Source organism: Rhinopithecus bieti, unplaced genomic scaffold (assembly GCF_001698545.2).
Source record: "Rhinopithecus bieti isolate Rb0 unplaced genomic scaffold, ASM169854v2 scaffold_13029, whole genome shotgun sequence".
Taxonomy (NCBI): domain Eukaryota; kingdom Metazoa; phylum Chordata; class Mammalia; order Primates; family Cercopithecidae; genus Rhinopithecus; species Rhinopithecus bieti.
In genome coordinates, this window is record NW_016807982.1 from 3,614,341 (window position 1) to 3,641,869 (window position 27,529).

The window sequence follows — 27,529 nt, forward strand, 5'->3', positions numbered from 1 at the left end:
GGCGGCGGCGGCGGCGGCGGCAACGGAGGCTGCGGGGGCGGCGGCGCGAGCGGCCGGGCTTGGTAGGGGAGCCGAGCCCGGCCCGGGAATCCGAGCAGCGAGAGTGCGGGGTACTTAGGCCCCTCACGCTGGACTTCACAGTCTCCGGGCCGCCTGACCTCCGCACGGGTATATGGGATGGAAGCGGGACCCTCGGGAGCAGGTAAGGGCCCCCGGGAGGGGGAACGGTGCATGCTCCAAGGACTGGGGACTCCCGCATGAAAAGCGTGGTTTCCAAGTGAGGGAAGCGCTCCTGAGTGAGGAGAAGGGCTCTCCCACGATGGGGGCCCAGTTTGAAGGAGGCTGTGTGCAGTTCCGGGGGAGAACCATGTGAAGAGAGCCCTGAGATGGGGGCTGTTTGTCCAAGGAGGCTGTATGCAGTCCTGCGGGTTGGAAGTAATCTGGGAGAAGGGCCTGCACGCACGGAACGACTCCCAGACATCCGTGGAGGCCTACGGAGAGGCCCGGCAGGTGGCAGGGGACGGGCTCCAGGTGTCCAGGAGAGGAGGGGGCGACACAGATGGGCCTGGAGCTACCGCATGCCGGGGGCGGGGGCTCCGCTGGGCTGGAATAGGCTAATGTCTCTTGGGAGAAGGCGCCAGAACTGGACTGTGAGCTCCGCCCCACCGGGCCTGACGCGAGGGCGAGGGTCAGGGGGCGGTGGGTGGGGACCCAGTCCCGGGATTCCCCCTCCGTGGGTCTGGGGAGTCGGAGTGGAGGCTCCGGAGCATGCGCGGAGGTGGCAGCTGGCAGGGGCTGCCCGACGTGGTGGGGGCGTGGCCGTCCAAATACCCCCACCTCTCTTCGTTCCCCCCCTCCCCGTTTTGGCTTGGAAAAGGAGCGTGCTGATGGGGTGCATTCTCTCTTAGGTTATGCTGGCAGAGTGCAAATGGTTATGGTCCCCTCCCCCATTTTAGGGGCTCTTACACTTGGCCCTCAGTCACAGTTTGCCAAGAATGGGTTGAGGGAAGCTGCCAAAGTGCATTTTTCTGCCACAGGAAAGACTGGGACCGAAGCAATGGGTTCTAGGGGTGGGTCCTCCTAAAGATAGGCCTTAGGAAAGGTATTGGTTACGGAGGAATCAAGGACAGGGCAGGCAGGGGCTACCTGGAAGGAGTTGTCTGCTTGGTTTGCAAGTTTCTGCTCCAATACTGAGTAGAGATGGGGGCTTTTAATCCAAAGATAATGACCTTTTCCATTGAATTGTCTGTTAAGGTTACACGCTACAGTTATAACATTTATTCTAATATTTCTTAATATTTTCATGGCTCCTATCTTCTACTGGATATCTTTCCATTTTCCTCTCCCTACTTCCCAGAAACTGTCAGGGCTGTCTTTAGAGCCAAGATCTAAACCCTACAAACAAGTTGGAGGATGGGAGAGTTTATAGCCTTCATCCTGGTGAGGCGCAGGTGATAGCCTTAACTTCTTATTTGCAGGTAATGAGGAGAAAAAGACATAGGAACAGAGGATAAACTGAGGCAGGATTGCCTCAAGAAAACTGGAGTCCTCAGGATGGACTGTGGGGTGGTGATACTTCTTGTGTCTTAAGTGTCTTACCCTGTGATGGGAATGCTTCAGGTCATCTCTCACCACTTCCTTACATTTGGCTTGGGAATGGGAATCAAATTTCCATTTGGGACATGAACTTTATTACTTTCCTAATGGAAATTATTTTGGTTTTTTTTGTAGCAGACCTAACTCCCTCCCACTCTCTCAAGGAAGTAGCTCCTACCACCTTACTCAAGTTATCCATTTAGTGATCTATAAGTACTTAGTGACTGATTTCCCCCTAATAACCAACCTTGTATAGGTTGTGTAGTCCTAAGGATAAGCGCAGGGAGCAGCTGACTTTTGTACTTCCTCTCTGTCAGGCCCCTCTCTCCATCCCAGGCACTCCTGTTTTTCAAGGCTGGGGACTATTTCCAACAACCCATGAACTAGAGTAGTGGGGTAGGTCATTGAGGTCCACATGGATTGCTGGTTGCTGGTACCCATTCTAGACTAACGATTTTTATCCTGATGAATTCCTAATAGGCTCTGGAGTGATGAAAAATTGACTTTTAAAATTTGTTACAAGAAAATAAGCTTCTAGGAAAGGAGCTAGAACCTGCTGTTTGAAGTCAGCCATAGCCTTATGAAAAGCCTAGTGGGACAGGCTTTGCCTCAGAAAAGGGTATAATTGAGATTCAGTCTGGAAGCTGCAGATTGAGGGACCCCATAACTGCCTCCTTCCTAGGCCCGGACTGTTGTCTTGTAGGAAGTTAGAGTGGTGTCCCAAGGTGGCCTGAGGACATAATACATGAAACTGAAGTGTTGTGTGAAAAACGAACAAACAAACAAACAAAAAGCCCAAAAAACTAAAGCATTGTTGCTAGCCTCACTGGGCTTATGCCCAGGTCTGCCTTCTGTGCTCAGGTGTGTTCCAAGTACATACACTAGACTAGGTGCTCCCTGAAGGTAGAAGCAGTGTCTGGTTTATTTGTAGAACTAGCAAGTGCCTAGTGTATAGGCCCTGGCACAGAATACATGTTTATTAATTAAATCACATTCAAATGTGAACATAAATGGTTAAACATGTATATGGATATTTAATAAAGTGTATATTCACATGGAACAGATCCTTTTTGGAGAGATTGGCCTGTTAGTCTTTGCTTGCCCACCAGCTAACCTAACCTAACCTAACCTAACCTAACCTTGAATTTGTGTCTTTTGAATAGGCAGTCTGGCTCCTTGGGAGGTGTGTGGGCCTCAGAACTGCAGGAAAGGAATCCTGAGCCGGGGCTTTCAGCTCTGTTACTTTTCCTTCTCTGGGCTCCTTGGGGATGGGGGAGGGGGAGTGTCCTTTTCAGGGCCCCTCCCTCCTTGCTTTTGTCTGAAGAGAAGGGCCCCGCCCCTTTCCCCCTAGGCCCAAGCTTTGTCCTCTGTGCTGGGGCCCTCATCTGCATCACAAAGTGGCCGTCTGTCCCTGTCTGGGTCTGTAGGGAAGTGTCTCCCTTTCTCAGACTAAAAGCTGGGGTAAGGGGGGCGGGGAGAAGACTGTGCTGTTGTTAGGCTTTCAGGGGGATGGAATGGGAGAGAGGTTCCTGCTTGCTGCTGTCTTTCCTAGTTTGAAGATGAAGTGGGGGTGCGTGCTCCCCTGTTTTCCCAAAGCCTCTTTGGAGAGGATGGTGCTCTAAGGCTATGTCTGGTATGTAGTCGGGTTTCTGGGGAAGAGAAGGCTTTGAGGCTAGAGTGTCTGTCCCATCCCCCATCATTTCTAACTAGCCCCCCAGCTCTAGGGGTTATTTTTCTCCCAAGGCCCCAAATGATTATTCAGTCTGGGAGAGGAAGAAGGTGAATGCAATATAAGAACTTGGGAGGGAAAGGATGTCTCTTACTGGCTACACCCACAACTGTGCATGTTTGTCTTGTGTAGTGTTTATAATTGTTTCTGGGCAATTACAGGTGTTTGTGTGTTTGTGTGCTGTGTGTGCTTGTGTGTTTTTGTGGTGTGTCTATGGATATGTTTGTTCATTCATTTCATATCAGTATGTTGAATACTTCCTGTGTGTTTGCCAGACACTGGAGATTAAGCAGTGACCAAGGCAGATACAGTCCCTGCCTTTGAAGAACTCAGTCCAGGGTAGTGAAGGATATGTGTATAAGTGTAAATTGCCAAGGTCTAAGTGTGTGTTTGGATGTGTGTGATGGGAATGTGTGTCTGTCTGTCCGTGAGCTTGTGTGCAATTTCTGTCCAGCACTTTCTGAGGTAGGCAGCCAGGTGCTAGTAGATAGGTTTTCACTTCCCCATGTAGCTGAGTTCTGAAGACCTTTTCCATCCAGGCTGGGCCTTCATTTCCCTGTCTGTAGAGTGGGACTGGGCTTGACAGGTGGTTAGAGGGAAACAGAGCAACTTAGCTCTGGGAAGCTACCCCTCCCATGAATGGTTCTGACCTCTTCCTGACCCCCAGCTGAGGATATGCCCCATCCCCCCAGCTTGTCTGACTGTGAAAGCAGAGGTCTGGTAATGGGAGGTTCTGGGCTGGTTTATCCCTCTCTTCTCTCACCTGGGCTGGTTCTCTACTGCCAAGAGCAATAGTAGCGTATTATTCCCTTTTTTTCTCTCTTCCCCCGAAGCTAGAAAATAAGACTGGAGGCAGCAGCCAGACTGGCAAAAGAGGGTAAAGTAGCTGGATCTGGCCCTACCCTATCCCTTTTCAAAGGGCCCCCTCTGTCTTGAAATTTATCTCTGCTTCTGCTGTCTGGACCTTCTGTGTGGAAGGATCTGTGGGGCATGGAGAGAATCTTGTGTTCTTCCCGGAGCCAGTTTCTCTTCTCCAGCATTCTAATTGCCACCTCTTCCTCCCAAACCCGTTAGTTCTTTCTTTATTCAAGCTTTTTTTTTTTTTTGTCATTGCCTCCCCAATTGCCCCTTTGTTTCTTCCTGTCTGCCCCACCCCTTGACTCCAGCCTTCTCTCCTTCTCCTTGCCTTTTTCTATTGTGACCTCCAGCTCTGTCCTCTTCTCCAGCCCCCTTTCTCTTTTCCTTAGTCTCCAAACTATCCTTTGAGCCTTTTCTCCTTTTCCCTCTCTCCAACTCTCGTCATTCAGTTGCCCTAATCCTGCCTCAAACACTGACCCTGCCCTCCCCAGCCTGGCCTTCTCTGGATCTTCTTCCTGCCCACCTATAAAGGAACATAAAGGTTATGCCATTTTGTATTCAGCATGGTGATGAATGGAGTGAGCATCTGGCTGGCAGAGAATAGAAATTCTTGGTCTGCTAGATACCTGGTGAAGGCAAGTGTCTTACTCTAGTAGAAGAAAGAAAGGGTTTTGTTACTAGGAGCCAGATTTAGTCTCTCTGCTTAACATGCAATAGGAACTTATTATATATTAAACTTAATGAATTTAAAGTAGACAATAAGGATAATTTTCCTAACTGGAGAGAGATTTAAAAAAAACAAAAAACAAAAACAAAAACACAGATGAGCTTGAGATGTCCCCTGGAAGCGCTCAGCTGGGTTGGGTAGCAGGAAAGAGGCATTCTCTATTCTCTCGTGTTTCTGTTCTGGGAGGCCTTGTTCCTTCTCTGATAAGAGTAGTTAGGAGATTACCAGACTTTACCCTCACCAGCCTCTTTGTCTCGTAGCTGCGGGCGCTTACCTGCCCCCCCTGCAGCAGGTGTTCCAGGCACCTCGCCGGCCTGGCATTGGCACTGTGGGGAAACCAATCAAGCTCCTGGCCAATTACTTTGAGGTGGACATCCCTAAGATCGACGTGTACCACTACGAGGTGGACATCAAGCCGGATAAGTGTCCCCGTAGAGTCAACCGGTAAGTGATGCACATCTAAGCTACCAAATCTGAAAGACACCAACCTTGAAAGAGGGGCCAGAAAGGTAAAAGAAAAACCAGTAGAGGGTAGTATCACCAAATCTAAGGAAGTTTTTGAGAAGGAGATGCCAAGTAGGGTAAATGCTGAAAAATAGTCCAATTGGACTTCACTATTAGAAGATTATTAGTGGCTTTTGGCAGAGCAATTTCAGCAGAAAGTAGTTGAGCTAGTTAATCTAACTATATTGAGTTAAGAAATAAGTACAGTGCCTACTACATTTCAATATTAGTTGAATGAATAAAGAGTTTTAAAGAATGAGATATGGGTATGTTTACAGATTAAGGAGAAGGAGGTAGTAAAGATGGAGAAGTTAAAAGTTTGGGATAGAGGGGAGAAATTAATGGGATGTCCTTGATGAGGCCGAAGGACGTTGTAGGATGCACAGTTGGAGGGATTAGCTCTAGAGGAAGTGATATTTCCTTTTTTTTTTTTTTTTGATGTGGAGTTTTGCTCTTGCTGCCCAGGCTGGAGTGCAATGGCGCTATTTTAGCTCAATGCAAACTCCGTCTCCCAGGTTTAAGCGATTCTCCTGGCTCAGCCTCCTGAGTAGCTGGGATTACAGGCATCTGCCAACATGCCTGGCTATTTTTTTTTGTATTTTTAGTAGAGACAGGTTTCACCATGTTGGCCAGGCTGGTCTTGAACTCCTGACCCCAGGTGATCTGCCCTCTTCGGCCTCCCAAAGTGCTGGGATTACAGGCGTGAGCCACCGTGCCCGGCCTCTGTGATATTTCTTTAATTAATTAATTTTATTATTATTTGAAAACGTATAATATAAATAAAAAAAATTCAAATATTACAAAAAGATTACTAGTGAAAAACTGTTCTCTTACTATTTCATTTATGGTCTCTAGTCCCCCAGTACCATTAATGTTACCTTTTTTTTTTTTTTTTTTTTTGAGACAGAGCCTCCCTCTGTCACCCCAGGCTGGTGTGCAGTGGTGCCATCTCAGATCACTGCACTCTCTGCTCCCTAGGTTCAGGCAGTTCTCGTGCCTCTGCCTCCCAAGTAGCTGGGATGACAGGCAAATGATTCTCCTGCCTCAGCCTCCTGAGTAGCTGGGACTATAGGTGCCCCCCATGACATAATTTATTGGTGTTTTTTTTTTTTTGAGACAGAGTCTCGCTCTGTCACCCAGGCTGGAGTGCAGTGGCCGGATCTCAGCTCACTGCAAGCTCCGCCTCCCGGGTTTACGCCATTCTCCTACCTCAGCCTCCCGAGTAGCTGGGACTACAGGCGCCCGCCACCTCGCCCGGCTAGTTTTTTGTATTTTTTTAGTAGAGACAGGGTTTCACCGTGTTAGCCAGGATGGTCTCGATCTCCTGACCTCGTGATCCGCCCGTCTCGGCCTCCCAAAGTGCTGGGATTACAGGCTTGAGCCACCGCGCCCGGCCGGTGTTTTTAGTAGAGACAGAGTTTTACCATGTTGGCCAGGCTGGTTTCAAACTCCTGACCTCAAGTGATCTTCCTACCTATGCCTCCCAAAGTATTGGGATCACAGGGATGAGCCACCGTACCCGACAAATTGTTACCATTCTGTTTTTTTGGAAACGGAGTTTCACTCTGTCATCCAGGCCAGAGTGCAGTGGCGTGATCTCAACTCACTGCAACCTCTGCCTCCCGGGTTCAAGCGATTCTCCTGCCTCAGCCTCCCGAGTAGCTGGGATTACAGGCACCCGCCACCATGCCTGGCGAATTTTTAAGTTTTTAGTAGAGACAGGGTTTCACAATGTTGGCCGGGTTGGTCTCAAACTCCTGACCTCAAGCAGTCCGCCCGCCTCAGCCTTCCAAAGTACTGGGATTACAGGCATGAGCCACCGTGCCCGGCCAATTGTTACCATTCTTGAATGTGCTTCCGTATACTATTCTGCACATGTGCAGGCATATATTCTGTATAATATTCTGCACATGTGCAGGCATTTTTCCACTGAACAATATATTTTTGAAGGTATTACATACCAGCACATATGGATCTGCCTCATTCTTTTGCATAGGTTGAGTGGCTGTGATATAACTTATGTAATAAATCTATTGAGGAACATTTGAGTCTAAATTCTGCTACAAAAATGAAACTTGAATATTATTATATATAGATTGATTTTTGCACTCAAATATGAGTGTATTTGTAGGATAAATTGCTAGGAGTGGGACTGTAGGCCTAATACATTTCAGAGTTTTCAGATATTGCAACTTGTTTTTAAAGGTAAGTTGTACCAACTATACTCCCATCAATAAGGCATCAGAGTGTTTCTTCCTATACCTGCACCAATTTGATATTTGAGATTTTTTTGATCTTTGGCATCCTGATCTTGGTCTAATTTTAAATTGTATTTTTCTAATAAGTGAAGATGAATATATTTTCATATGTTTAAAAGTAATACATGGAAGGGTCATTTTGAGTGTAAGAGGAAAGGAGAAAAATTGATTCACGCACATATTAATATGTTTGTGTATATGTCTGGGAACTCAAGGGTGGCCTTGTGTACTGTCCTCTGCCTTTTTTAGAGATATTAGAGCTGCTTCCTGATAGGAGACAGGAATGGGTTCTGGAGTTAGAGGCTAGTGGAGAAAGTTCTACATAGTCTACATAGAGTAGGAGGGATGGAAGTAATCGGGGACATGAAAAAGATTGCTAGGCAGCACTGAAGCCTAATTGGGATTGAAACCATATGATCATAGTTGCTTCTAATGTACCATTTGTGTTATCCAGTAGTATTCAAGAACTTTGATTTAGAAAGTGTGAAGGTCAGTTGGTTAGATAAACTGGAATTTTGAAGGAATAATGGACACCCTGGGGTCTAATTTTCAGAGGACGGGAAGTAAGAGATGGTAATGGAGAAAAAACAGGGTGGTGAGACTAAGTGTTTCAGAGAGATGGAAGAGATGAGATTTTTCTTCCACAGTTTGTTCTTATTCCAGTTCACATCTCTTCTACCTTTTTTGCTTATCAGATCTGGGATTCGAGATTGGAGCAGCCTAGATTCTGTTCCTGATTTGTTTTGTTTTGTTTTGTTTTAATTTTTTTTGAAACAAGATCTGGCTCTGTCACCCAGACTGGAGTGCAGTGACATGATCTCAGCTCACTGCAACCTCTGCCTCTCAGGCTCAAGTGATCCTCTCACTTCAGCCTCCTGAGTAGCTGGGGCTATAGGCACACACCACCATGCCTGACTAATTTTTGCATTTTTTGTAGAGACGGAATTTCTCTGTGTTGCCCAGGCTGGTCTCAACCTCGGGAGCTCATGCGAAAGTGCTGGGATTATAGGCATGATCCACTGTACCTGGCTGTTCCTTTTTTTTTTTTTTTTTTTTCTTTTTGAGACAGGCTTTTACTGTGTCCCCCAGGCTGGAGTGCAGTGGTGTAATTTTAGCTCACTGTAACCCCAAACTCGCAGCCTCAGGTGATCCTCCTGTCTCAACCTCCCAAGCAACTGGGATTATAGGCACATGCCACCATACACAGCTAACTAAAAAAAAAATTTTTTTTTTTTTGTAGAAGATGGGGTCTCACTCTGTTGCCTAAGCTAGCCTTGAACTCCTAGGCTCAAGTGATCCTCTTGCCTCGGCTGCCTAAAGTACTGGGATTACAGGTGTGAGCCACCATACCTAGCCCTATTCCTGATTCTTGATAGACCCTGGAGTCAAACTTTTCTCCCTTTGCCTCCCCCTCTTCTCAGAAGGCACTCACACCACTCTTTCAGGTCCGTTAGAGCCTTGGTGGTCTGAGGACCAGCATTGTCACTTGGGAGCATGTTAGAAATGCAGAATTTCAGGCTTCACTCTAGACCTGCTGAATCAGAAGCTACATTTTAATGAAATCTCCAGGTGATTCATAGGAAAGTTAAAGTTTGAGAAGCACTGTCATAGAGTAGATGTTAGGAGTGAGTATAATAGATGGGACATTGCCTGGACTTTGAATTACTTCCAAAAGCTTGAAGTGGTGGTAGTCTCTCAGCTTCCACAGGCCACTCCTATCCCCCACAGGGAAGTGGTGGAATACATGGTCCAGCATTTCAAGCCTCAGATCTTTGGTGATCGCAAGCCTGTGTATGATGGAAAGAAGAACATTTACACTGTCACAGCACTGCCCATTGGCAACGAACGGGTAAGGTTGGGAGTCAGGCTAGGCCTGTGTCAGGGGTCTGGGGTAGAACCAAGCTCATGTAAGCCTCTTTGGAGTCTGGTGATCCAGAGATCCTTTTCATCTTTTGTGCTGAGAAAGTATGTTTTAGGGTGAGGGGTGGGTAGGTGCTGATGTTTATTTAGTCTATCATGTGCCTGTCCGTGTCCTAAACAGATTGAGATTAGACTTAAAATAGACCTAAAGGACTTCCTGCTAGGCTGAGAGGTAGTTGAGAGGAAGAGAAGCACTGAGCCAAGGTGGCTAGAACCTAAGGGGCTGGACTTACTTTGGGGTCTTCATTATGAGCCCCTGTCAACTTGAGCATATTCTCAGCAAATCCCTGGAGTCGGGGGTCATTCTCGCAGAGCAATGGCAATCCTTCACTCCTTTCTCTCACCCTCCTGAAGGTCGACTTTGAGGTGACAATCCCTGGGGAAGGGAAGGATCGAATCTTTAAGGTCTCCATCAAGTGGCTAGCCATTGTGAGCTGGCGAATGCTGCATGAGGCCCTGGTCAGCGGCCAGATCCCTGTTCCCTTGGAGTCTGTGCAAGCCCTGGATGTGGCCATGAGGCACCTGGCATCCATGAGGTATTGGGTGTAGTTAGTATCTGGGCTACTAGTGTTGGCAGAACTGCTGTCAGGGGAGGAGGGGGAGCACATATTAAGGTCCCACAGTGTGCCATTCAAAAAAAAAAATTATTTGAAGCCCTACCACTTGCCAGGCAAGTGTGTATTTATATTTAGATGGTTTAAAGCCCTGGCCCTGAACTTCTTAGATACCTTTGGGCCTCATCCCATCTGTCCCTGCAGGGCAGAGAGAAGGTAGAAACTTGCACAAGGTCAGTCATACAACTAGTAAAGCATCAGAGCTGGCATTAAAGCCCTGGTGTCCTGCCTTTCAGGCCAGGGCTCCTCCGTGCCCAGGATGCCTCACAGGGTGGGGGCCTGTGCCCGAGGGACCAGTTCTCTGCCTGTCCCTGCCAGGTACACCCCTGTGGGCCGCTCCTTCTTCTCACCGCCTGAGGGCTACTACCACCCGCTGGGGGGTGGGCGCGAGGTCTGGTTCGGCTTTCACCAGTCTGTGCGCCCTGCCATGTGGAAGATGATGCTCAACATTGATGGTGAGTGGGGAGAGCTATGGAGCTAGGGGCACCCCAAGTCCAGTGACCACACTCCCAGCCTCATCCCTCCCAGCTCTGCAACCACACTCCTAGTCTAATTCCTATAGCCCTGGCGCCCCCTTCCCCCATCCCAATGCCCTATAAGGAAGAGGGTATAAATTGCTATGCCTCCATATATTGTGGAAGACAGAACCTGAGCTGAGCTATCTTTACCCTGTCCCCACAGTCTCAGCCACTGCCTTCTATAAGGCACAGCCAGTGATTGAGTTCATGTGTGAGGTGCTGGACATCAGGAACATAGATGAGCAGCCCAAGCCCCTCACGGACTCTCAGCGCGTTCGCTTCACCAAGGAGATCAAGGGTGAGGACCCAACAGGAGGGGAAGGGAAACAGCCCCACTTGAGCCCTAAGAGGAAATCCCCTTGGGGTATGCTCAGGGAAGAGGCCAAGGCTGGGCACCTGAGCAACCTATTTCAGCCCTGACAAGCAGTGTGTGTATCTCAGGCCTGAAGGTGGAAGTCACCCACTGTGGACAGATGAAGAGGAAATACCGCGTGTGTAATGTTACGCGTCGCCCTGCTAGCCATCAGACGTAAGTTGGCAGGGATGCTGAGTCATACTTTGTTGGTGGAGAAGGGCTGAGATTTAAAACTCACTATCTTTCCCTCCCTCCTTCCCCCACTGGCCTTGAGAATGAGCCTTGGGGACTGGCCCTGTTTTTGAAGATAAGCTGTGGGAATTTGGCATCCTTTCTCAGTCTTCTCTGATCTGTTGATACTCTGCCTACCATTTTTACCTTCTTGATCTCCTTGCCTCTTTGGTCCTTTACTTTAGAGCAAGTGTGTTCTCTGATTCCTGTTAGGGTTAGGTAAATGTTAGAATCTTTCTCAAATTATTTCTCTTGAAAAAAGAAAGCTAGGCTCCTGGGCTCCTTGGGGAAGCCGTCATCGATTCTATTCTCATTCTTGACTGTAGGCTACACTATATTATGAATGTCTACTCTGTGTCAGGCTTTATGCTCAATATTGGAAATAAATGAGTCAGATAGTATCCTGACTTTTGTGGAACTTGCCCTTCAAACCTTTGGCTTCTTTCTTGGAGCCCTGTATGTCCTGTTTTCCCATGAGTGGTGATGCTCAAAGAAGTTGGATAGGATGAAGCAAAGTCTGGGACTTCCTTCCTGCATATCATATTGGGGCCAAATGAAAAAGGAAAAAGTCTGGGGCTTCCCATGGTTGTGGGTCTAGAGAAGTGGGACTGAATGCTGGGTTATGACACCCCCTTCCTTCCCTTCTTCTGAACAGATTCCCCTTACAGCTGGAGAGTGGACAGACTGTGGAGTGCACAGTGGCACAGTATTTCAAGCAGAAATATAACCTTCAGCTCAAGTATCCCCATCTGCCCTGCCTACAAGTTGGCCAGGAACAAAAGCATACCTACCTTCCCCTAGAGGTGAGATTGCCAAGTAATAGCTGGGGAATAGGCATTGTATATACCTGCATGCTGCTTATCAGGTGTCTCTTCTTTGAAGTTTGGAAAATTGACATTCTGAGAAGGTATGAGGTAGTTCTCCTGTGAAATAGAGGCCCCATTCTTACCTGCTAAGTTGTTTCGTTATCCCCCATCCTACTCTCATGTTCTTTCAGGGCTGCCAGGCAGAGACAAGCTGAATTTACTGTTTAATAAGTAATTAGTTCATACAGGACAGAGATTTTAGATACCCACACTCACTCATGTTCTCTTAATTTCTCTTCCCCTGTTGTTTAGAGCTGGGATCCTAAGTGACCTGAAGATATAAGTGTAGCTTATTCTACACAAACTGGTGATAAATATTACCTATAATGTAAATCATGTTTCTCCAATGATTAATGTGTTCCTTTTGAAAAAGTTTTAGCGCCAAGATTTGTCATACTTTTATATAACAGTAGACCTTTGGAATTCTGCAACTGGAGAAGGAATAGTAATGCTAAGTTATAGAATACAAATACGGAATCACTGGGCTCTATTTTGTTTGGTATATACTAGCCAAAATATTGAATGAGAGACTACTGCCTACTGCTTCATTGTCTCATCCAGTGCTCCTCAAAAAGTGTGGTCATGTGTACCAACAGGATAGGCATTACCTGACAGCTTACTTAAAATGCAGATTTCAGGTTCTATCCATACCGACTGAATCAGAATCTTTTTTTTTTTTTTTTTTGAGACAGAGTTTTGTTCTTGTTGCCCAGGCTGGAGTGCGATGGCATGATGTTGGCTCACCGCAACCTCCGCCTCCCGGGTTTCAGCGATTCTCCTGCCTCAGCCTCCTGAGTAGTTGGGATTACAGGCATGCGCCACCACACTCGGCTAATTTTATAGTTTTAGTAGAGACGGGTTTTTCCATGTTGGTCAGGCTGGTCTCTAACTCCCAACCTCAGGTGATCTGCCCGCTTTGGCCTCCCAAAGTGCTGGGATTACAGACGTGAGCCACCACACCCAGCCAGAATCTGTCCTTTAACAAGATCCAAAGGGGATGTACATTAACATTGAAGAGGCACTATACTAGACTACCCACTTTTTCTTTTTTGTTTGTCTCACTGGAGTGCAGTGGCACCATCTCAGCTCACTGTAACCTCCGCCTCCCAGGTTTAAGCAATTCTCATGCCTCAGCCTCCAGTAGCTAGGATTATAGGTGTGCGCCACTGTGCCCAGATACATTTTTTTGTATTTTTAGTACAGATGGGGTTTCACCATGTTGGCCACACTGATCTCAAACTCCCGACCTCAAGTGATCTGCCTGCCTCGGCCTCCCAAAGTGCTGGATTATGGGTATGAGCTGCCATGCCTGGCCTACCCTCTTACTTTTATCCAACAGCAGAAGTCAGATAGCCCAGACCAAAGCTCAAGTCTTCTGGTGAGCTTCTAGAATTTCAGAACTAACCTGAGGGAATTAGGCTGAAAGGAGAAGAGATCCCCAAAACCAAGAACTCTGACTTGGTTAATAGCTACTGATGCACATGAAGGCAACATGTTCTCTGAGGTATAAACAGAAAACCTCTGTTTAGGAAGCTGATACTTACTTATCAGCTAAGTAGACAGTAGCTGATATTTACTGTAAGCAGAGATTTGTTAGCAAACTAACATTATTTCTATTTAAACAATGGTTTCCAAGGTGTATAATTTATGTTATGACTTAGACCTTGAATTCTATTGTTGCTTATTTAACATATATTTATTGAGCTCCTACTATGTGTCATATACTCTTAGGTGCTAGGAACATGGAGATTAACAAGACAGACAAGGTCCCAGCTGTTGTGGAGCTTACATTCTAGAAGGGGGGAGATAGACAACAAATTGATAAACACATAAGATAGTTTCAGATGGTGATAAGTGCTATAAGAATAATAAAATAGGTTCAGGGGATAGAAGTAAGGGAGGAAGAGAGTAGAGAGCTATTTTAGTTGTTAGGGAAGTCCTTTCTTAGGAGACATTTGAGCTAAGTCCCAAATTATGACATAGAATCAACCTCATAACAACCTGAGAGAAGAGCCTTCCAGGCAGGAGGAAGTACAAAGGTTCTAAAGCAGAAGAGAATTTGGTTCTTTTTGAGGGATAGACAGAAGGCTGTGGTGGCTAGAATGTATTGTGTTAGGGGAAAAGTAGTAGGAGATGATTCTGTAGAGGGCCAAATCGTATAGCCTGTTGAAATCACGTGGCATTTTATTATTGTTTTTTGGAATAGCTTTATCCAGATTGGCTGTGATGGCTCGTACCTGTAATCCCAGAACTTTGGGAGGTCAAGGCAAGAGGATCGCTTGACTGCAGGTGTGGTGTGCACCTGTAGTTCCACCTACTTGGGAGGCTGAGGTGGAAGCATTGTTTGAACCCAGTGAGCTGTGATTGTGCCACTGGATTCCAGCCTGGGCAACAGAGGGAGACCCTGTCTCAAAAAACAAAAAAAAAAACACCCAGCTGTATCAAGATATAATTCACATACCATAACATTCACCATTTTAAAATGATAAGGTAGTTTTAGTATATTCACAGAATTGTACAACTATCACCACTATTTGATTCCAGAACATATCACTCCTAAAAGAAAGCCTATATTCATTAGCAGTTACTCACCATTCCTTCTCTCCCCAACAGCCTATAGTAACCACTAATCTACTTTCAGTCTCTGGATATACCTATATTGGACATATCATATATGTGAAATAATACAATATGTGTCCTTTTATGACTGACTTCTATCATTTAGCGTAATATTTTCAAGGTTTATCCTCTTTCCATCAGATGGATATGTCATATTTTGTTAATTCATTTATCAGTTAATGGACATTTAAATTGTTTCTATTTTTTGGGTATCATGAATAATGCTGCTGTGAACATTGATGTACACATTTTTGTGTGAACATAAGTTTTTATTTCTCTGGAGTATACACCTAAGAGTGATATAATATATAACAATGTTTAACATCTTTTTTTTTTTTTTTGAGATGGAATCTGGCTCTGTCACCTAGGCTGGAGTGCAGTGGCGTGATCTGGGCTCATTGCAAGCTCTGTCTCTCAGGTTCACGCCATTCTTCTGCCTCAGTCTCCCGAGTAACTGGGACTACAGGCGCCCATCACCACGCCCGGCTATTTTTTTGTATTTTTAGTAGAGACGGGGTTTCACTGTGCTAGCCAGGATAGTCTCGATCTCCTGACCTCGTGATCCACCTGTCTCAGCCTCCCAAAGTGCTGGGATTACAGGCGTGATTCACCGTGCCCAGGCCATGGTTAACATCTTGATGAGCTACCTGATTGTTTCCCAAAGTGGCTATGATATTTTATAATCCCATCAGCAATGAATGATAGTTCTAGTTTCTGGCCAGGTAGGATTTTATTCTAATTATAATATGAATCCATTGGAAAATTTTAAGTAGAAGAACAGTATGGATTATTGTTGCTCTAGTTTCTAGTTGTGAAGATCCAACTAGAAACTAGAAGTAGTACCTCCAGTCTACCTCTGTATCTTCCTCGAATAGTTACGTAGGTCAGTGAGTGTCCACAAAATCATTTGTTCATGTTCAAATCACAGTTCATTCCTTCTTCCGTCTTCTCTTTTTCAAATTGTGGTAAAATATGCATAATATAAAATTCACCATTTTAACCATTTTTAAGTATACAGTTCTGTGGCATTAAATACATTCACGCAGTTGTACAACAATCACCACGACTAATCTCCAGAACTTTTTCATCATTCCAAACTGAAACTCTATACCCATTAAACGACAACTCCCTCCTTTTAACCCCTAGCAACCACCATTCTACTTTCTGTCTCTATGAATTTGACCACTGTAGGTACCTCAAATGAGTGGAATCATATAGTATTTGTCCTTTTTTGACTGGCATATTTCACTTAACACGATGTCTTCAAGGTTCATCCATGTTGTAGCATGTTAAGATTCCCTTCTATTTTAAGGCTGAGTAATAGTCCATTGTATGTATGTATCATGTTTTATTTATTCATTCATCTGTCCATGGATACTTGGGTTGCTTCGTCCTTTTGGTTATTGTGAGTAATGCTGCTGTGAACAGAGATGTACAAATATCTGTTGAAGTTCCTGTTTTTTGAGTACATACCCAGAAGCAGAATTTCTGGTTTATATGGTAATTCTGTGGTTAATTTTTTGAGAAATTTACATACCATTTTATAGTATATTCACAGTAGCATTGTGAAGTCCCACTAGCATTGTACAAGTGTTCTAATTTCACCACATCCCTGGTTTTAATTCTGTATCTGTAACCACCTGTAAAGAATGCTACAACTTTAAGGCACCTTTAAGAGAGCAATCTCACAAATTTCAATAATTTTGGATTTTCATTAAGTGAATTGACTATTTTGTTTATTTTCTGGAATATAGAGTTTGAAGGCAGGTGACCTTGGGCTGGTTTTCCTTCCCATTGTTTACCATGAACTCTGGGAATTAGGACGAGAATTAGTATGTAAAGAATGTTGGCCCTATGGGAGCGAGTTCCACATTTCATCTCATCTAAATCCTTAAAACAACCTCATGAGACAGCTAGTGTATTTTTTTTCTCATGTTTGAAATTAAAGAAGATTCTCAGAGTGGTTAAGAGTCCTGTTTAAGGTAACATCACCTAGAAATGGCAAAGCTGTACTTCAAACAGAAGTATTTCCAGACCTACTGGCTCTCTCAATTCTAGAAGCCTTCCTGTTCACAGCATCCTGAATATAGTATATTGGGGAGTAGAAGTCTTATATGTCACTAGACAGCTTTTTATGATCTCTACTGTTTTCTGTTGGGCCCAGAACAGATGAAGTAAATGACAGGATGTTTCTCACACCAGCAGAGGACACTGTCAGCCAACAGAGACAGTGATAGCTGTGGTCTGGGGGCTCAGGAGTTTAGAACCAACCCTAGTCCTGGTGGGTTGCTGGATGGAGCAACTACATACCTGCCACCATGGAGAGCTGCCTTAGAAATCTAATTTGTGTATATTGAGTTTTTCAGTATTCAGAAGAGCTCTATATATGGTCCTTTGGTAAATAATATTCTGTGCTGCAACTTATTGTTTACTGTGTTCCAGAACTATACCCAGTCCTTTAAGTGCTTTATTTAATCTTGAGACAACTCTGAGATTGTTACTATTATCCTCATTTAAAATATGAAGGTCAGGCGCGGTGGCTCACTCCTGTAATCCCAGCACTTTGGGAGGCCAAGGTGGGTGGATCACCTGAGGTCAGGAGTTCAAGACCAGCCTGGCCAACATGGCAAAACCCCATCTCTACTAAAAATACAAAATTAACCAGGCATGGTGGCATATGCCTGTAATCCCAGCTACTTGGAACGCTGAGGCAGGAGAATCGCTTGAACCTAGGAGGTGAAGGTTGCAGTGAGCCGAGATCGTGCCATTGCACAGCAGCCTGGGCAAGAAGAGCAAAACTCTGTCTCAAAAATAAATACATACGTACATACATACATATATACATACATACATACAAGAATTAGCCAGGTGTGGTGGCGGGTACCTGTAATCCCAGCTACTCGGGAGGCTAAGGAAGGAGAATTGTTTGAACCTGGGAGGCGGATGTCTCTGAGCCGAGATTGTGCCACTGCATTCCAGCCTGGGCGACAGAGCAAGACTCCATCTCTTTTTTTTTTTCCATCCAAAAAAATAAATAAATAAATAAAATATGAGACCTGAGCCCAGATCTGGCACTGGATCACAAGCTTTTAATCACAAAGTGGTTGAATTGCCTTTTTTTTTTTTTTTCCTTTTTTTGAGACAGAGTCTCACTCTGTCACCCAGGCTGGGGTGCAGTGGCGTGATCTGGGCTCACTGCAACCTCCGCCTCCTGGTTCAAGTGATTCTCGTTCCTCAGCCTCCTCAGTAGCTGGGATTACAGGCACACGCCACCATGCCTGGCTAATTTTTGTATTTTTAGTAGAGATGGGTTGGCCAGGCTGGTCTTGAACTCCTGACCTCAAGTGATCTGCCTGCCTTGGCTCCTAAGGTGCTGGGATTACAGGCATGAGCCACCATGCCCGGCCTGAATTGCCTTTTACTTTGCACATGAATATTTTCTAACTTACCTATCAAGTGAAACTCAAGAGGAGAATACATGTATGCACAAAGGATTTTGCAGTTCCCTTTCCCATGTCTGACAGCCAAGGTATCTTTCCTTATTATGGGGCTCTGGGTACAGGATGGACTGTACTCAAGCCAGAGCTACCTGTCCTTCTCATTTCCTCAGGTCTGTAACATTGTGGCTGGGCAGCGCTGTATTAAAAAGCTGACCGACAACCAGACTTCGACCATGATAAAGGCCACAGCTAGATCCGCTCCAGACAGACAGGAGGAGATCAGTCGCCTGGTCAGTGGGCCTACTCATTTGCTCAGTCATTGGGGCCATTGGTAGCATAAATGTTGTAATGCCCCAGCAGGACCTTCCTTTAGGAAAACCCAAGTCTAGATTTGTTGCCTAGGACTCTATAAGGCTGCTCTTCCTTCTTACCATATAGCTACTTCGCTTTCTATCTCTTTTTCTCTCCTGTATTACTTTGCTGTGTTATCCTGTCACTTCCCTCATCTTCCACTTTCCTTCTCTTTTTAGGACTATTCTGTACCAACCCCAGCTTCTCCTTAGGGTTCTCTCCTTGATACCCAGAGGGTGAGCAGTATTGCCAAGTTCCTGCTCTCCTGAGATTGCTCTCTTTTGTCCTGCAGATGAAGAATGCCAGCTACAACTTAGATCCCTATATCCAGGAATTTGGGATCAAAGTGAAGGATGACATGACGGAGGTGACAGGGCGAGTGCTGCCGGCGCCCATCTTGCAGTACGGCGGCCGGGTGAGCAGGGTCAGGGCCAGACAACATCTCAGGGTATATGGGGGTGGTTGGTTTGTATAGCCAGGGGCTTTTGCTCCCCTACCCACCTGACTCTACTGAGGCTCACCTGGGCGCCCCTCTGCCTATCCCCAGAACCGGGCCATTGCCACACCCAATCAGGGTGTCTGGGACATGCGGGGGAAACAGTTCTACAATGGGATTGAGATCAAAGTCTGGGCCATCGCCTGCTTCGCACCCCAAAAACAGTGTCGAGAAGAGGTGCTCAAGTAAGGAGGGTTCGGTGTAGGGGTGGAAGGGTGGGAAAGACCCTGGAGCTGCCTGCCTTCCTGTAGTTCACAGGGGCCGATACTGATCAGTAATGTGTTCTGTCTTGACTCTGCCTGCATTGTGCTTTCTGGCTCAAACTTCTACCAATTCCTTTTCTATCGATCTGTGGTCAGGGGAAGTTAATAAGGAGCCATATCTATGTCAAAGATGATGATTTTAGGGCATGAATCTCCTAAGAGAGGCCTGAATTATTTTATTGTTATAATTATCATTGGTAATAAATAGTAGTAGTGATGACTGTAATGTTTACGCCAAAATTGTACTTAAGTACCTAATTTTTATTCTCTCATTTCATCTTTACAGTGAGTAGGTGGTCATATGTCCATTTTCAGGAGACTGAGGCTCAAAAGAGGTTAAGTAACTTGTCCAAAGCTTGCACATCATCAGGAAAGTGTCAGAGTTGGAAGCAAATCAGATCTGAGCTTCAAAACTTGTGTTCCTAATTGGAAACAAAATAGAGCAGCTTGTTTAGCTGGTTGTCAGGGCCTCTGTGCCACCGTAGCTGGGAGTAGATGGCACCAATGAGGAAAGTGTTGTAGCCAAATGATCTAAAGAAACCAGGCAGTAATGGCTTGAGAAGTCAACAACTCCTCCCCTGGAGTCTTTACTTTTTTTTTTTTTTTTCTTTTTTTATTTCTGAGATAGAGTCTCACTCTAGTAGCCAGGCTGCGAGTCGTAGTGCCGGCATGGATCTTGGCTCACTTGCAAGCTCCCATCTCCCGGATTCACGCCATTCTCCTGCCTCAGCCTCCCGAGTAGCTGGGACTACAGGCGCCCGCCACCATGCCTGGCTAATTTTTTGTATTTTTAGTAGAGATGAAGTTTCAGTGTGTTAGCCAGGATGGTCTCGATCTCCTGGCCTTGTGATCTGCCTGCTTTGGCCTCCCAAAGTGCTGGGATTACAGGCATGAGCCACCATGCCCGGCCCTTTTTTTGTTTTTTTGTTTGTTTGTTTGTTTGTTTTATTGAGATAGGTTTAAAATGCCGCAAAACTCACAGTTGTTTCCTACATACAGCATACAGTTAGTTGGTTATTGCGATGTTTTGAAGTGGTTGCTTCTCATAGTCTCTGGATCTGGAGTGGGATCAGCACAGTCTAGGGATGAGGAAGAGTTGATGGAGCCGATCATTTTGGCTAGACAAGGGTAGTGGGGAAGTATGCCGTGATGAATTCAGCTGACCTTGGAGTCATATGAGAATTCGTTCTTAGCTGGGGTACAGTGGTGTGTGCCTGTAATCCTGGCTACTCAGAAGGCTGAGGCAGGAGGATCACTTCAGCCCAGGAGTTTGCTGGGCAATATAGATTCTATAAGTTCTAGGTCGGGCACAGTGGCTCCTGTCTGTAAACCCAGCAGTTTGGGAGGCTGAGGTGGGCAGATCACGAAGTCAGTAGTTTGAGACCAGTCTGGCCAATATGGTGAAACTCTGTCTCTACTAAAAATACAAAAATTAGCCAGGCGTAGTGGCGCGTGCCTGTAGTCCCAGCCACTCAGGAGGCTGAGGCAGGAGAATCGCTTGAACCCGGGAGGCGGAGGTTGCAGTGAGCTAAGGTTGTGCCACTGCACTCCAACCTGGTGACAGAGCGAGACTCAGTCTCAAAGGAAAAAAAAAAAAGTTCTAACAGCTCCTGATGGATCTGGGGACTATGGGACCTGCCCTTGCTCTTCTTCCCTTACCCCTCACACCTACACAAACAACCATCATAATTGTGGTTCCTTACAAATGGGTTCTTGTCTCCTTTCCTGAGTTCTTTTTTTTTTTTTTTTTGAAACGGAGTCTTGCCCTGTAGCCCAGGTGCAGTGGCACGAGCTCGGCTTGCTGCAAGCTCCGCCTCCTGTGTTCATGCCAGACTCCTGCCTCAGCCTCCTGAGCAGCTGGGACCACAGGCACCCGCCGCCACGCCCAGCCAATTTTTTGTGTTTTTAATAGAGACGGGGTTTCACCATGTTAGCCAAGATGGTCTTGATCTCCTGACCTCGTGATCTGCCCGCCTCGGCCTCCCAGAGTTCTGGGATTACAGGTGTGAGCCACTGCACCTGGCCTTTTTCTGAGTTCTTTAGCCCCTATTTAAGCCAGCCTGCTTGGCAGTATTGGAAAGGCTCCCAGCTTTTTGCCTTTGTGCCACAGTCACTTCATTGTGGTTCTATTCTCTGTGTGCTTTTGTGTTTCTCCCATGTTCTTCCCTTGTCCATTTCTTTTGGGATAATCTATTGTTTTGGTCATTTTGGGGTATGGGCACCAGCACTGCCTCCTGTTTCATGCGGTTCTCCTGCTTCAGCCTCCTGAGTAGCTGGGATTACAGGCACTCACCACCATGCCCAGCTAGGTTTTTTTGTGTTTTTAGTAGAGACAGGGTTTCATCAGGTTGGCCAGGCTGGTCTCAAAGTCCTGACCTCAAACTTGGAAGAGTTTATCAGGCATTCCCTACCCCCAGTGACACCTAGTTGTAAGGGGTAAGAATGTGGCTTTTTCATGTGGGTCATTAGTAGCCAGTTAAATCTGTGGTTCTGACTGGGCTAACGGTAAAGATTTCCAAGTCATCTATGGCAGTGGCTGAGATTGTTCAGTGAGAATGTACATAGTAAGTAGAGATTGAAGGTATAACTTAGAGGAACTGGAAAATAAACAGAGCAAAGTCCCTAAGTGTGTATGAGGTGATGGGATCCAGAGCACTGAGAAAGGGCATCCTTTCCACTGAGAAAGTGGGAGAAGACATGAAGGTGCTATGGGGTTCGACAAACTAGTAGTTGGGGGATGATGGATGATAGAGTTCTAGATGCAACCCTCAATTTTTTTCTGGCTAAAGAGGCCCTATTACTTTAGCTATATCACCTTTAAGATGGGATTTTAGGACCTTCCTCATCTTAAACATCTCACAATAGTTTGTGGCCCCCAGCACTGGACACAGTATTCCAAGTGTAGTCTGGTAGTAGAGAAAAGATTGGAAATACGTCTTTCCTTGAAGTTGAGACCTACTATTCATGAAATCTGGTAACATACTGGCTTTTTAATAGCTACATTGCAGTTATATACAGGGCAGAGAAATGGAAAACATACTACTAATGGTCAAAGCCCTGGCTGTTATTTACATGAAACAGTGGTTAGGTCATGTTTTTTTATTCAAACATTCATTTTGAAAAAAATTTTTTAAGATAAATATAGAGAATAACATGTATCCATCCAGTTTTGTCATATTTACTTTATCCTTTTTTAAATGTAAATATTACAAGTAAATTTGATGTTCCTTCATGTCCTCCACCCTAGTCCCATTCCTCCCTTCTTTTTTTTGACAGAGTCTCACTCTTGCCCAGGCTGGAGTGCAGTGGCACAATCTTGGCTCACTACAGCCTCTGCCTCCTGTTTCATGCGGTTCTCCTGCTTCAGCCTCCTAAGTAGCTGGGATTACAGGCACTCACCACCATGCCCAGCTAGGTTTTTTTGTGTTTTTAGTAGAGACAGGGTTTCATCAGGTTGGCCAGGCTGGTCTCAAAGTCCTGACCTCAAGTAATCTGCCCACCCTGGCCTCCCAAAGTGCTGAGATTACAGGTGTGAGCCACTGTGCCGGCCCCATTCCTCCCTTCTGATGAAGCCACTGTTATGAATTATTGTAACTATCCTATTCAATTTATATACCTATATATAAATGATTTTAAATTTTGCATAATAGTATTTACTGTATTTACTTTTCTTGTGTGTTTTTACTAAATATGTGAAAAAATACTTTCTCACAAAACTATCACATTGCTATTTATATGCTATATAATAATATCTCGTAAACAGCTGCTTCCATTGTCGTCTTGTACATTGTTTTTAAATTTAAATGGAAGATTATCACAAATTAAATTTCCTGCTGCTTATTTCAGTTTTTGAGTATCTTTATGTAGCTTGATTTTTTTACTCTACTGCATGTGTGTCCTCTCTTCCAACTTTGTCTTCCTCCCCAGGGTAAAGCCCTAAAGCCAAAGGAAGGAAGCTTAATAATTGGCTCTTAGGTTTCAAAGAACCAGTTGGGAAGGAGGGAACTCATTTTTACTGAGCATCTCCTGTGCTCCCATCACTGTTGGAACCTCATTTGCTTTGAGCAGAAAGGCCTTACACATGGGCATCTGCCTATTTCTTTGGACATGTAATGGAGCACAGGAATCATCTGCTTGAGTGGGGCAAGGTGGGAACCCTGAGAATTCCCATAGGTCCCTTTTCTGGGCTTCCTCATCTCCTTGCTTGTACTATCGAACACTTAGCAAGTACTCTCTTACCTTACTCAACTATAAATGTATTTTCTACATTAGCTATTATTGTGTATCATTCATGTTAGAATCTCAGTGTTAGCTGGGTGCAGTGGCTCATGCCTGTAATTCCAGCACTTTGGGAGGCTGAGGTGGGAGGATCATTTGAGTCCAGGAACTTGAGACCAGCCTGGGCAACATAGTGAGATCCCATCTCTACCAAAAAGAAAAAAAGTTAGCCAGGCGTAGTGGCATGCCTCTAGTCCTATCTACTCAGGAGGCTGAGATGGGATGACTGTTTTAGCCTGGCAGCTCGAGGCTTGAGTGAGCCCAGATTGTGCCATTGTACTCCATCCTGGATGACAGAGCACCCTGTCTCAAGAAAAAAACCAAAAAACCAATCTCTCAGTGCCTCTTACAGTGCTAAACACCTAAGATGGATGGATTTTTGTCAGAAGAATTCAAGTGAGACTCACTGCCTCCTTTGTGACCATGCATGTGTACAGGAACTTCACAGACCAGCTGCGGAAGATTTCCAAGGATGCGGGGATGCCTATCCAGGGTCAGCCTTGTTTCTGCAAATATGCCCAGGGGGCAGACAGCGTGGAGCCTATGTTCCGGCATCTCAAGAACACCTACTCAGGGCTGCAGCTCATTATTGTCATCCTGCCAGGGAAGACGCCAGTGTATGGTACAGTTCTCTTGGGACAGTGATAATGGTGATAGGACTCTTCTCAGCGTAGCTCCCTGGGGTCTCATGGGAAGGACTCAGTCTAGAGTCTTGGCTTTGACCAGAGCTGTTACTTAATGTCAGTGCTCCTCTTATAGGAGAAATAGCATGCCTGAGCCATTGAGTTATCCCAGATCCTAATTGTCTGCACACACTCCTTCCCAACAACATTTACTGGGGTCCTTTGTGTGCTGGTCCTTATGCCAGGCTAAGCTGGGCCAGGTACAGAGATGGGTTGGTCTAGATTCCTGTCCTTAGGAGCGCGTTGTTTATCTGGACATCGTGCAGCACAACCAAGCAGAATAGGTGGTCCTGTTAGTATCGTGTTGCCTGGTAATTACTTGGACTTTTTGAGAGACTTGCTATCTCTCCTCTTTTCCTCTCATTTTTTAGAATAAGAATGACTATATAAATTTCTGTCATAGCACTTTTCTTTTATGCCATTTTCCATCTCCATCTCTCCTGCTTCGAAGGAATAAGAGTTTCTCTTACCTTGTTCAACTCCTCTGTGTTCTCTTTCCCAACCCATCCTGCTACCTTTGGGACTTCATACCTTTCAACCCTCAAATATATTCAGATACCCCATCCTAATGCACATTACCACAGATTTGCCATCTCTTTTAGCTTTTGTCTTCCTGTTTCCTTCATTAAACTTTTTGAGGCCTGGTACAGTGGTTCACACCTGTAATCCTAGCACTTTGGAATGCCAAGGTGGGAGGATCGCTTGTGCCCAGGAATTCAAGGCCAGTCTGGGCAACAAAGCAAGACCTCATCTCTACGAAAAAATAAAGTTAGCCAGTCATGTTGTGCACCTGTGGTCCCAGCTACTTGGGTGTCTGAGGCTAGAGGATTTCTTGAACCCAAGAGGTTGAGGCTGCAGTGAGCTGCAATTGTGCCACTGTACTTCAGCTTGGGTAATGTAGTGATGAGACCTTGTCTCAAAACAAAGCAAAAAAATCCTTTTTGAATGAGTTCTCTATATTTTCTATGTCTCTTTCAGCCATCTTGCCTTCTGTCTACCTTTCTCCTAAATCTCTGCACAGGGTTGCCAATGACTTTTCTCAGTTGTCCTCTTGACTTCTGGATATTTTCTTCTATCTCTCCTTACTTATTTTTGTCATTACCAGGAATCCTTGGTGTTCTACAGGTTCCTGTTGTCTGCCTTCTCATTCTGCCTTTACATTTTATTAAAATTCCCATTCATTTCAGTTGCTTCAATCATCACCTATTATTATATGTGATTAAAATCTTGATTCAACCCTTGAACCCTCTGCAACTTCTGTCTGTCCCTTTGGCCTCTCTGCCTTTCTTCTTCAAGAGTTTATTGATCACCTATTATGTATGGAACACTGTGCAAGATCTGGATATATTGATGAATAAAACAGATGTAGTGTCTGCTCTTAGAAAGTGTTTTATTGGACCATCTCTTCAGTAGTTTGTCCTCTCTATAAACCCTTGTCTTCCCTACTGTATTTGACATCACAGTTCCTTCTAAGTACCTTCATTCAAACTTTGGAGACAGTCTGTCCTTTTGCCTCATCTTCATTGTTCTTCTTCACATTTTTCTCAAGATAATACACCGTGCTCTTGATCCACACTTCTCAACGGAGTTCTAACCTTCCTTTTTTTCTTTCTTTCTTTTTTTTTTGAGACAGAGTCTTGCTCTGTTGCCCAGGCTGAAGTGCAGTGGTGCCATCTCAGCTCACCGCAACCTCCGCCTCCCGGGTTCAAGTGATTCTCGTGCCTCATCCTCAAAAGTAGCTGGGATTACAGGTGCGCACTACCACGCCTGGCTAATTTTTGTATTTTTAGTACAGATGGGGTTTCGCCATGTTGGCCAGGCTGGTCTCGAACTCCTGACCTCAAGTGATCTGCCCGCCTCGGCCTCCCAAAGTGCTGGGATAACAGGCATGAGCCACCGTGCCCTGCCTGAAGACTTTCTTGAATGGGTTCCAAGTAAGACTTTTTGTGACTCTACTATCAAAAATACCTTCATTGGTTACTATTAATTACTGCATAAAGGGTTTTAATGGACCTGATCTTAGTTTAATGTTTTCAGCTTTATCTTGCACTGTTCGCTTGCCACTCATGCTGGAATGATTGCTGGTTCTGGAATTGTTGAAGAGAGCTGAATTTGAATTTAATCCTGGCTATACCAGTCAACTGGCTTGGACACATTACCTAACCGTTCTGAGCATCATGAATTAATTATATAAAAAGCAGAATCTAGCACAGTGCCTGGCATGTAGCTGACACTCTGAGTGCTCATTTCTTGTCTGTGGTTTTCAATCTCTGGTTTTGTTCACGTCATTTGCCTTTGCTTGGAATATCTGTATCCTCTTCTTCTTGTCCCACACCTTGCCCTTAAAATTCTCTCCGTCCTTTAATACCCAGTTTAAATACTACTTATTTTTTATTCTTGACATTTCACCTGGAGAGTGAACTTGTCTCTTTCTGGATTCCTCTAGTTTATCAGACCACTGATCAGTTACTACCTTACTTGATACTTTGTTGTGGAGTGGATCTGATTCTGCTCTGAAATCTTTCCTCTCTATATACACACCTAAGGTAGTGCCTTTCGCTGATATGATACTCAGTAATTAACTTATGGAGAGAAGTTGTTTGATCTTCAGTCCTTGTCTTTCTTGGGCCCTTGTATGGATGATAAGGATGCTTTTTAGGAGAAATTCCTTGAGAAAGTATTCATGTTTCTGATTTCCCTCCATTAAAGGGAGAATCCAGTGTTTTGGCTTGGGAATGGTACAGCATGCTTGGGAAAGGCAGTACTTACTCAGAATTTTCCCTTTCCTGGGCTCAATTATGTTACACTTCTCTCTAGCCTCAGATATTTTATTGGGACCTCGAGTTTCTTTCATTTACATGCAGTTCCTTGATTATACCACCTGGACAATCTGACTGGTACTCTTTTCTGCTGGCTTAATTCTGAGGCAATGGAGTCATTTGCCTAGGAACTAAGCCAGCAGAAAAGAGCAGCAGTCAGACTCTTCTAAAGACCCTTCACCATCCCTCCTGGGAGGCTGGGTAAAATGGCATCCTCCTTGTGATGGTCAAAGCAAGGTCCCATTGGCATTTGGTTGCCCTGAGAGTGTAGAAGGACAGTGTCACATTTGCCCTGTTCTGATCAGGTAGTATACCTATCGTGTCTTTAGTATATTTAATTGCTTCCTCTACACTAAAAAAAACTGATTTTTTTTTTTTTTTTTTTTTTTTTTTGAGACCGAGTC

At 45.1% G+C, this 27,529-nt stretch overlaps 1 protein-coding gene across 2 annotated transcripts in view; it reads left to right on the plus strand.

Moving 5' to 3' along the window:
- The first annotated feature begins 6 nt into the window (after window positions 1-6).
- The window catches only part of AGO1 (argonaute RISC component 1), a 47,220-nt gene continuing 19,697 nt past the window's right edge, over window positions 7-27,529 (plus strand). The window contains exons 1-12 of one of the 2 annotated variants that reach the window (XM_017884478.1): window positions 7-202; window positions 5,171-5,354; window positions 9,401-9,521; window positions 9,947-10,128; window positions 10,525-10,661; window positions 10,888-11,022; window positions 11,166-11,253; window positions 11,966-12,113; window positions 18,406-18,525; window positions 18,879-19,010; window positions 19,134-19,267; window positions 24,061-24,245. In XM_017884478.1, coding sequence (XP_017739967.1) covers window positions 178-202; window positions 5,171-5,354; window positions 9,401-9,521; window positions 9,947-10,128; window positions 10,525-10,661; window positions 10,888-11,022; window positions 11,166-11,253; window positions 11,966-12,113; window positions 18,406-18,525; window positions 18,879-19,010; window positions 19,134-19,267; window positions 24,061-24,245 — 1,591 coding nt within the window. In that variant the 5' untranslated portion in view covers window positions 7-177. The remainder of the gene's footprint in view (window positions 203-5,170; window positions 5,355-9,400; window positions 9,522-9,946; window positions 10,129-10,524; window positions 10,662-10,887; window positions 11,023-11,165; window positions 11,254-11,965; window positions 12,114-18,405; window positions 18,526-18,878; window positions 19,011-19,133; window positions 19,268-24,060; window positions 24,246-27,529) is intronic. The other variant, XM_017884479.1, reaches the window with a different exon arrangement.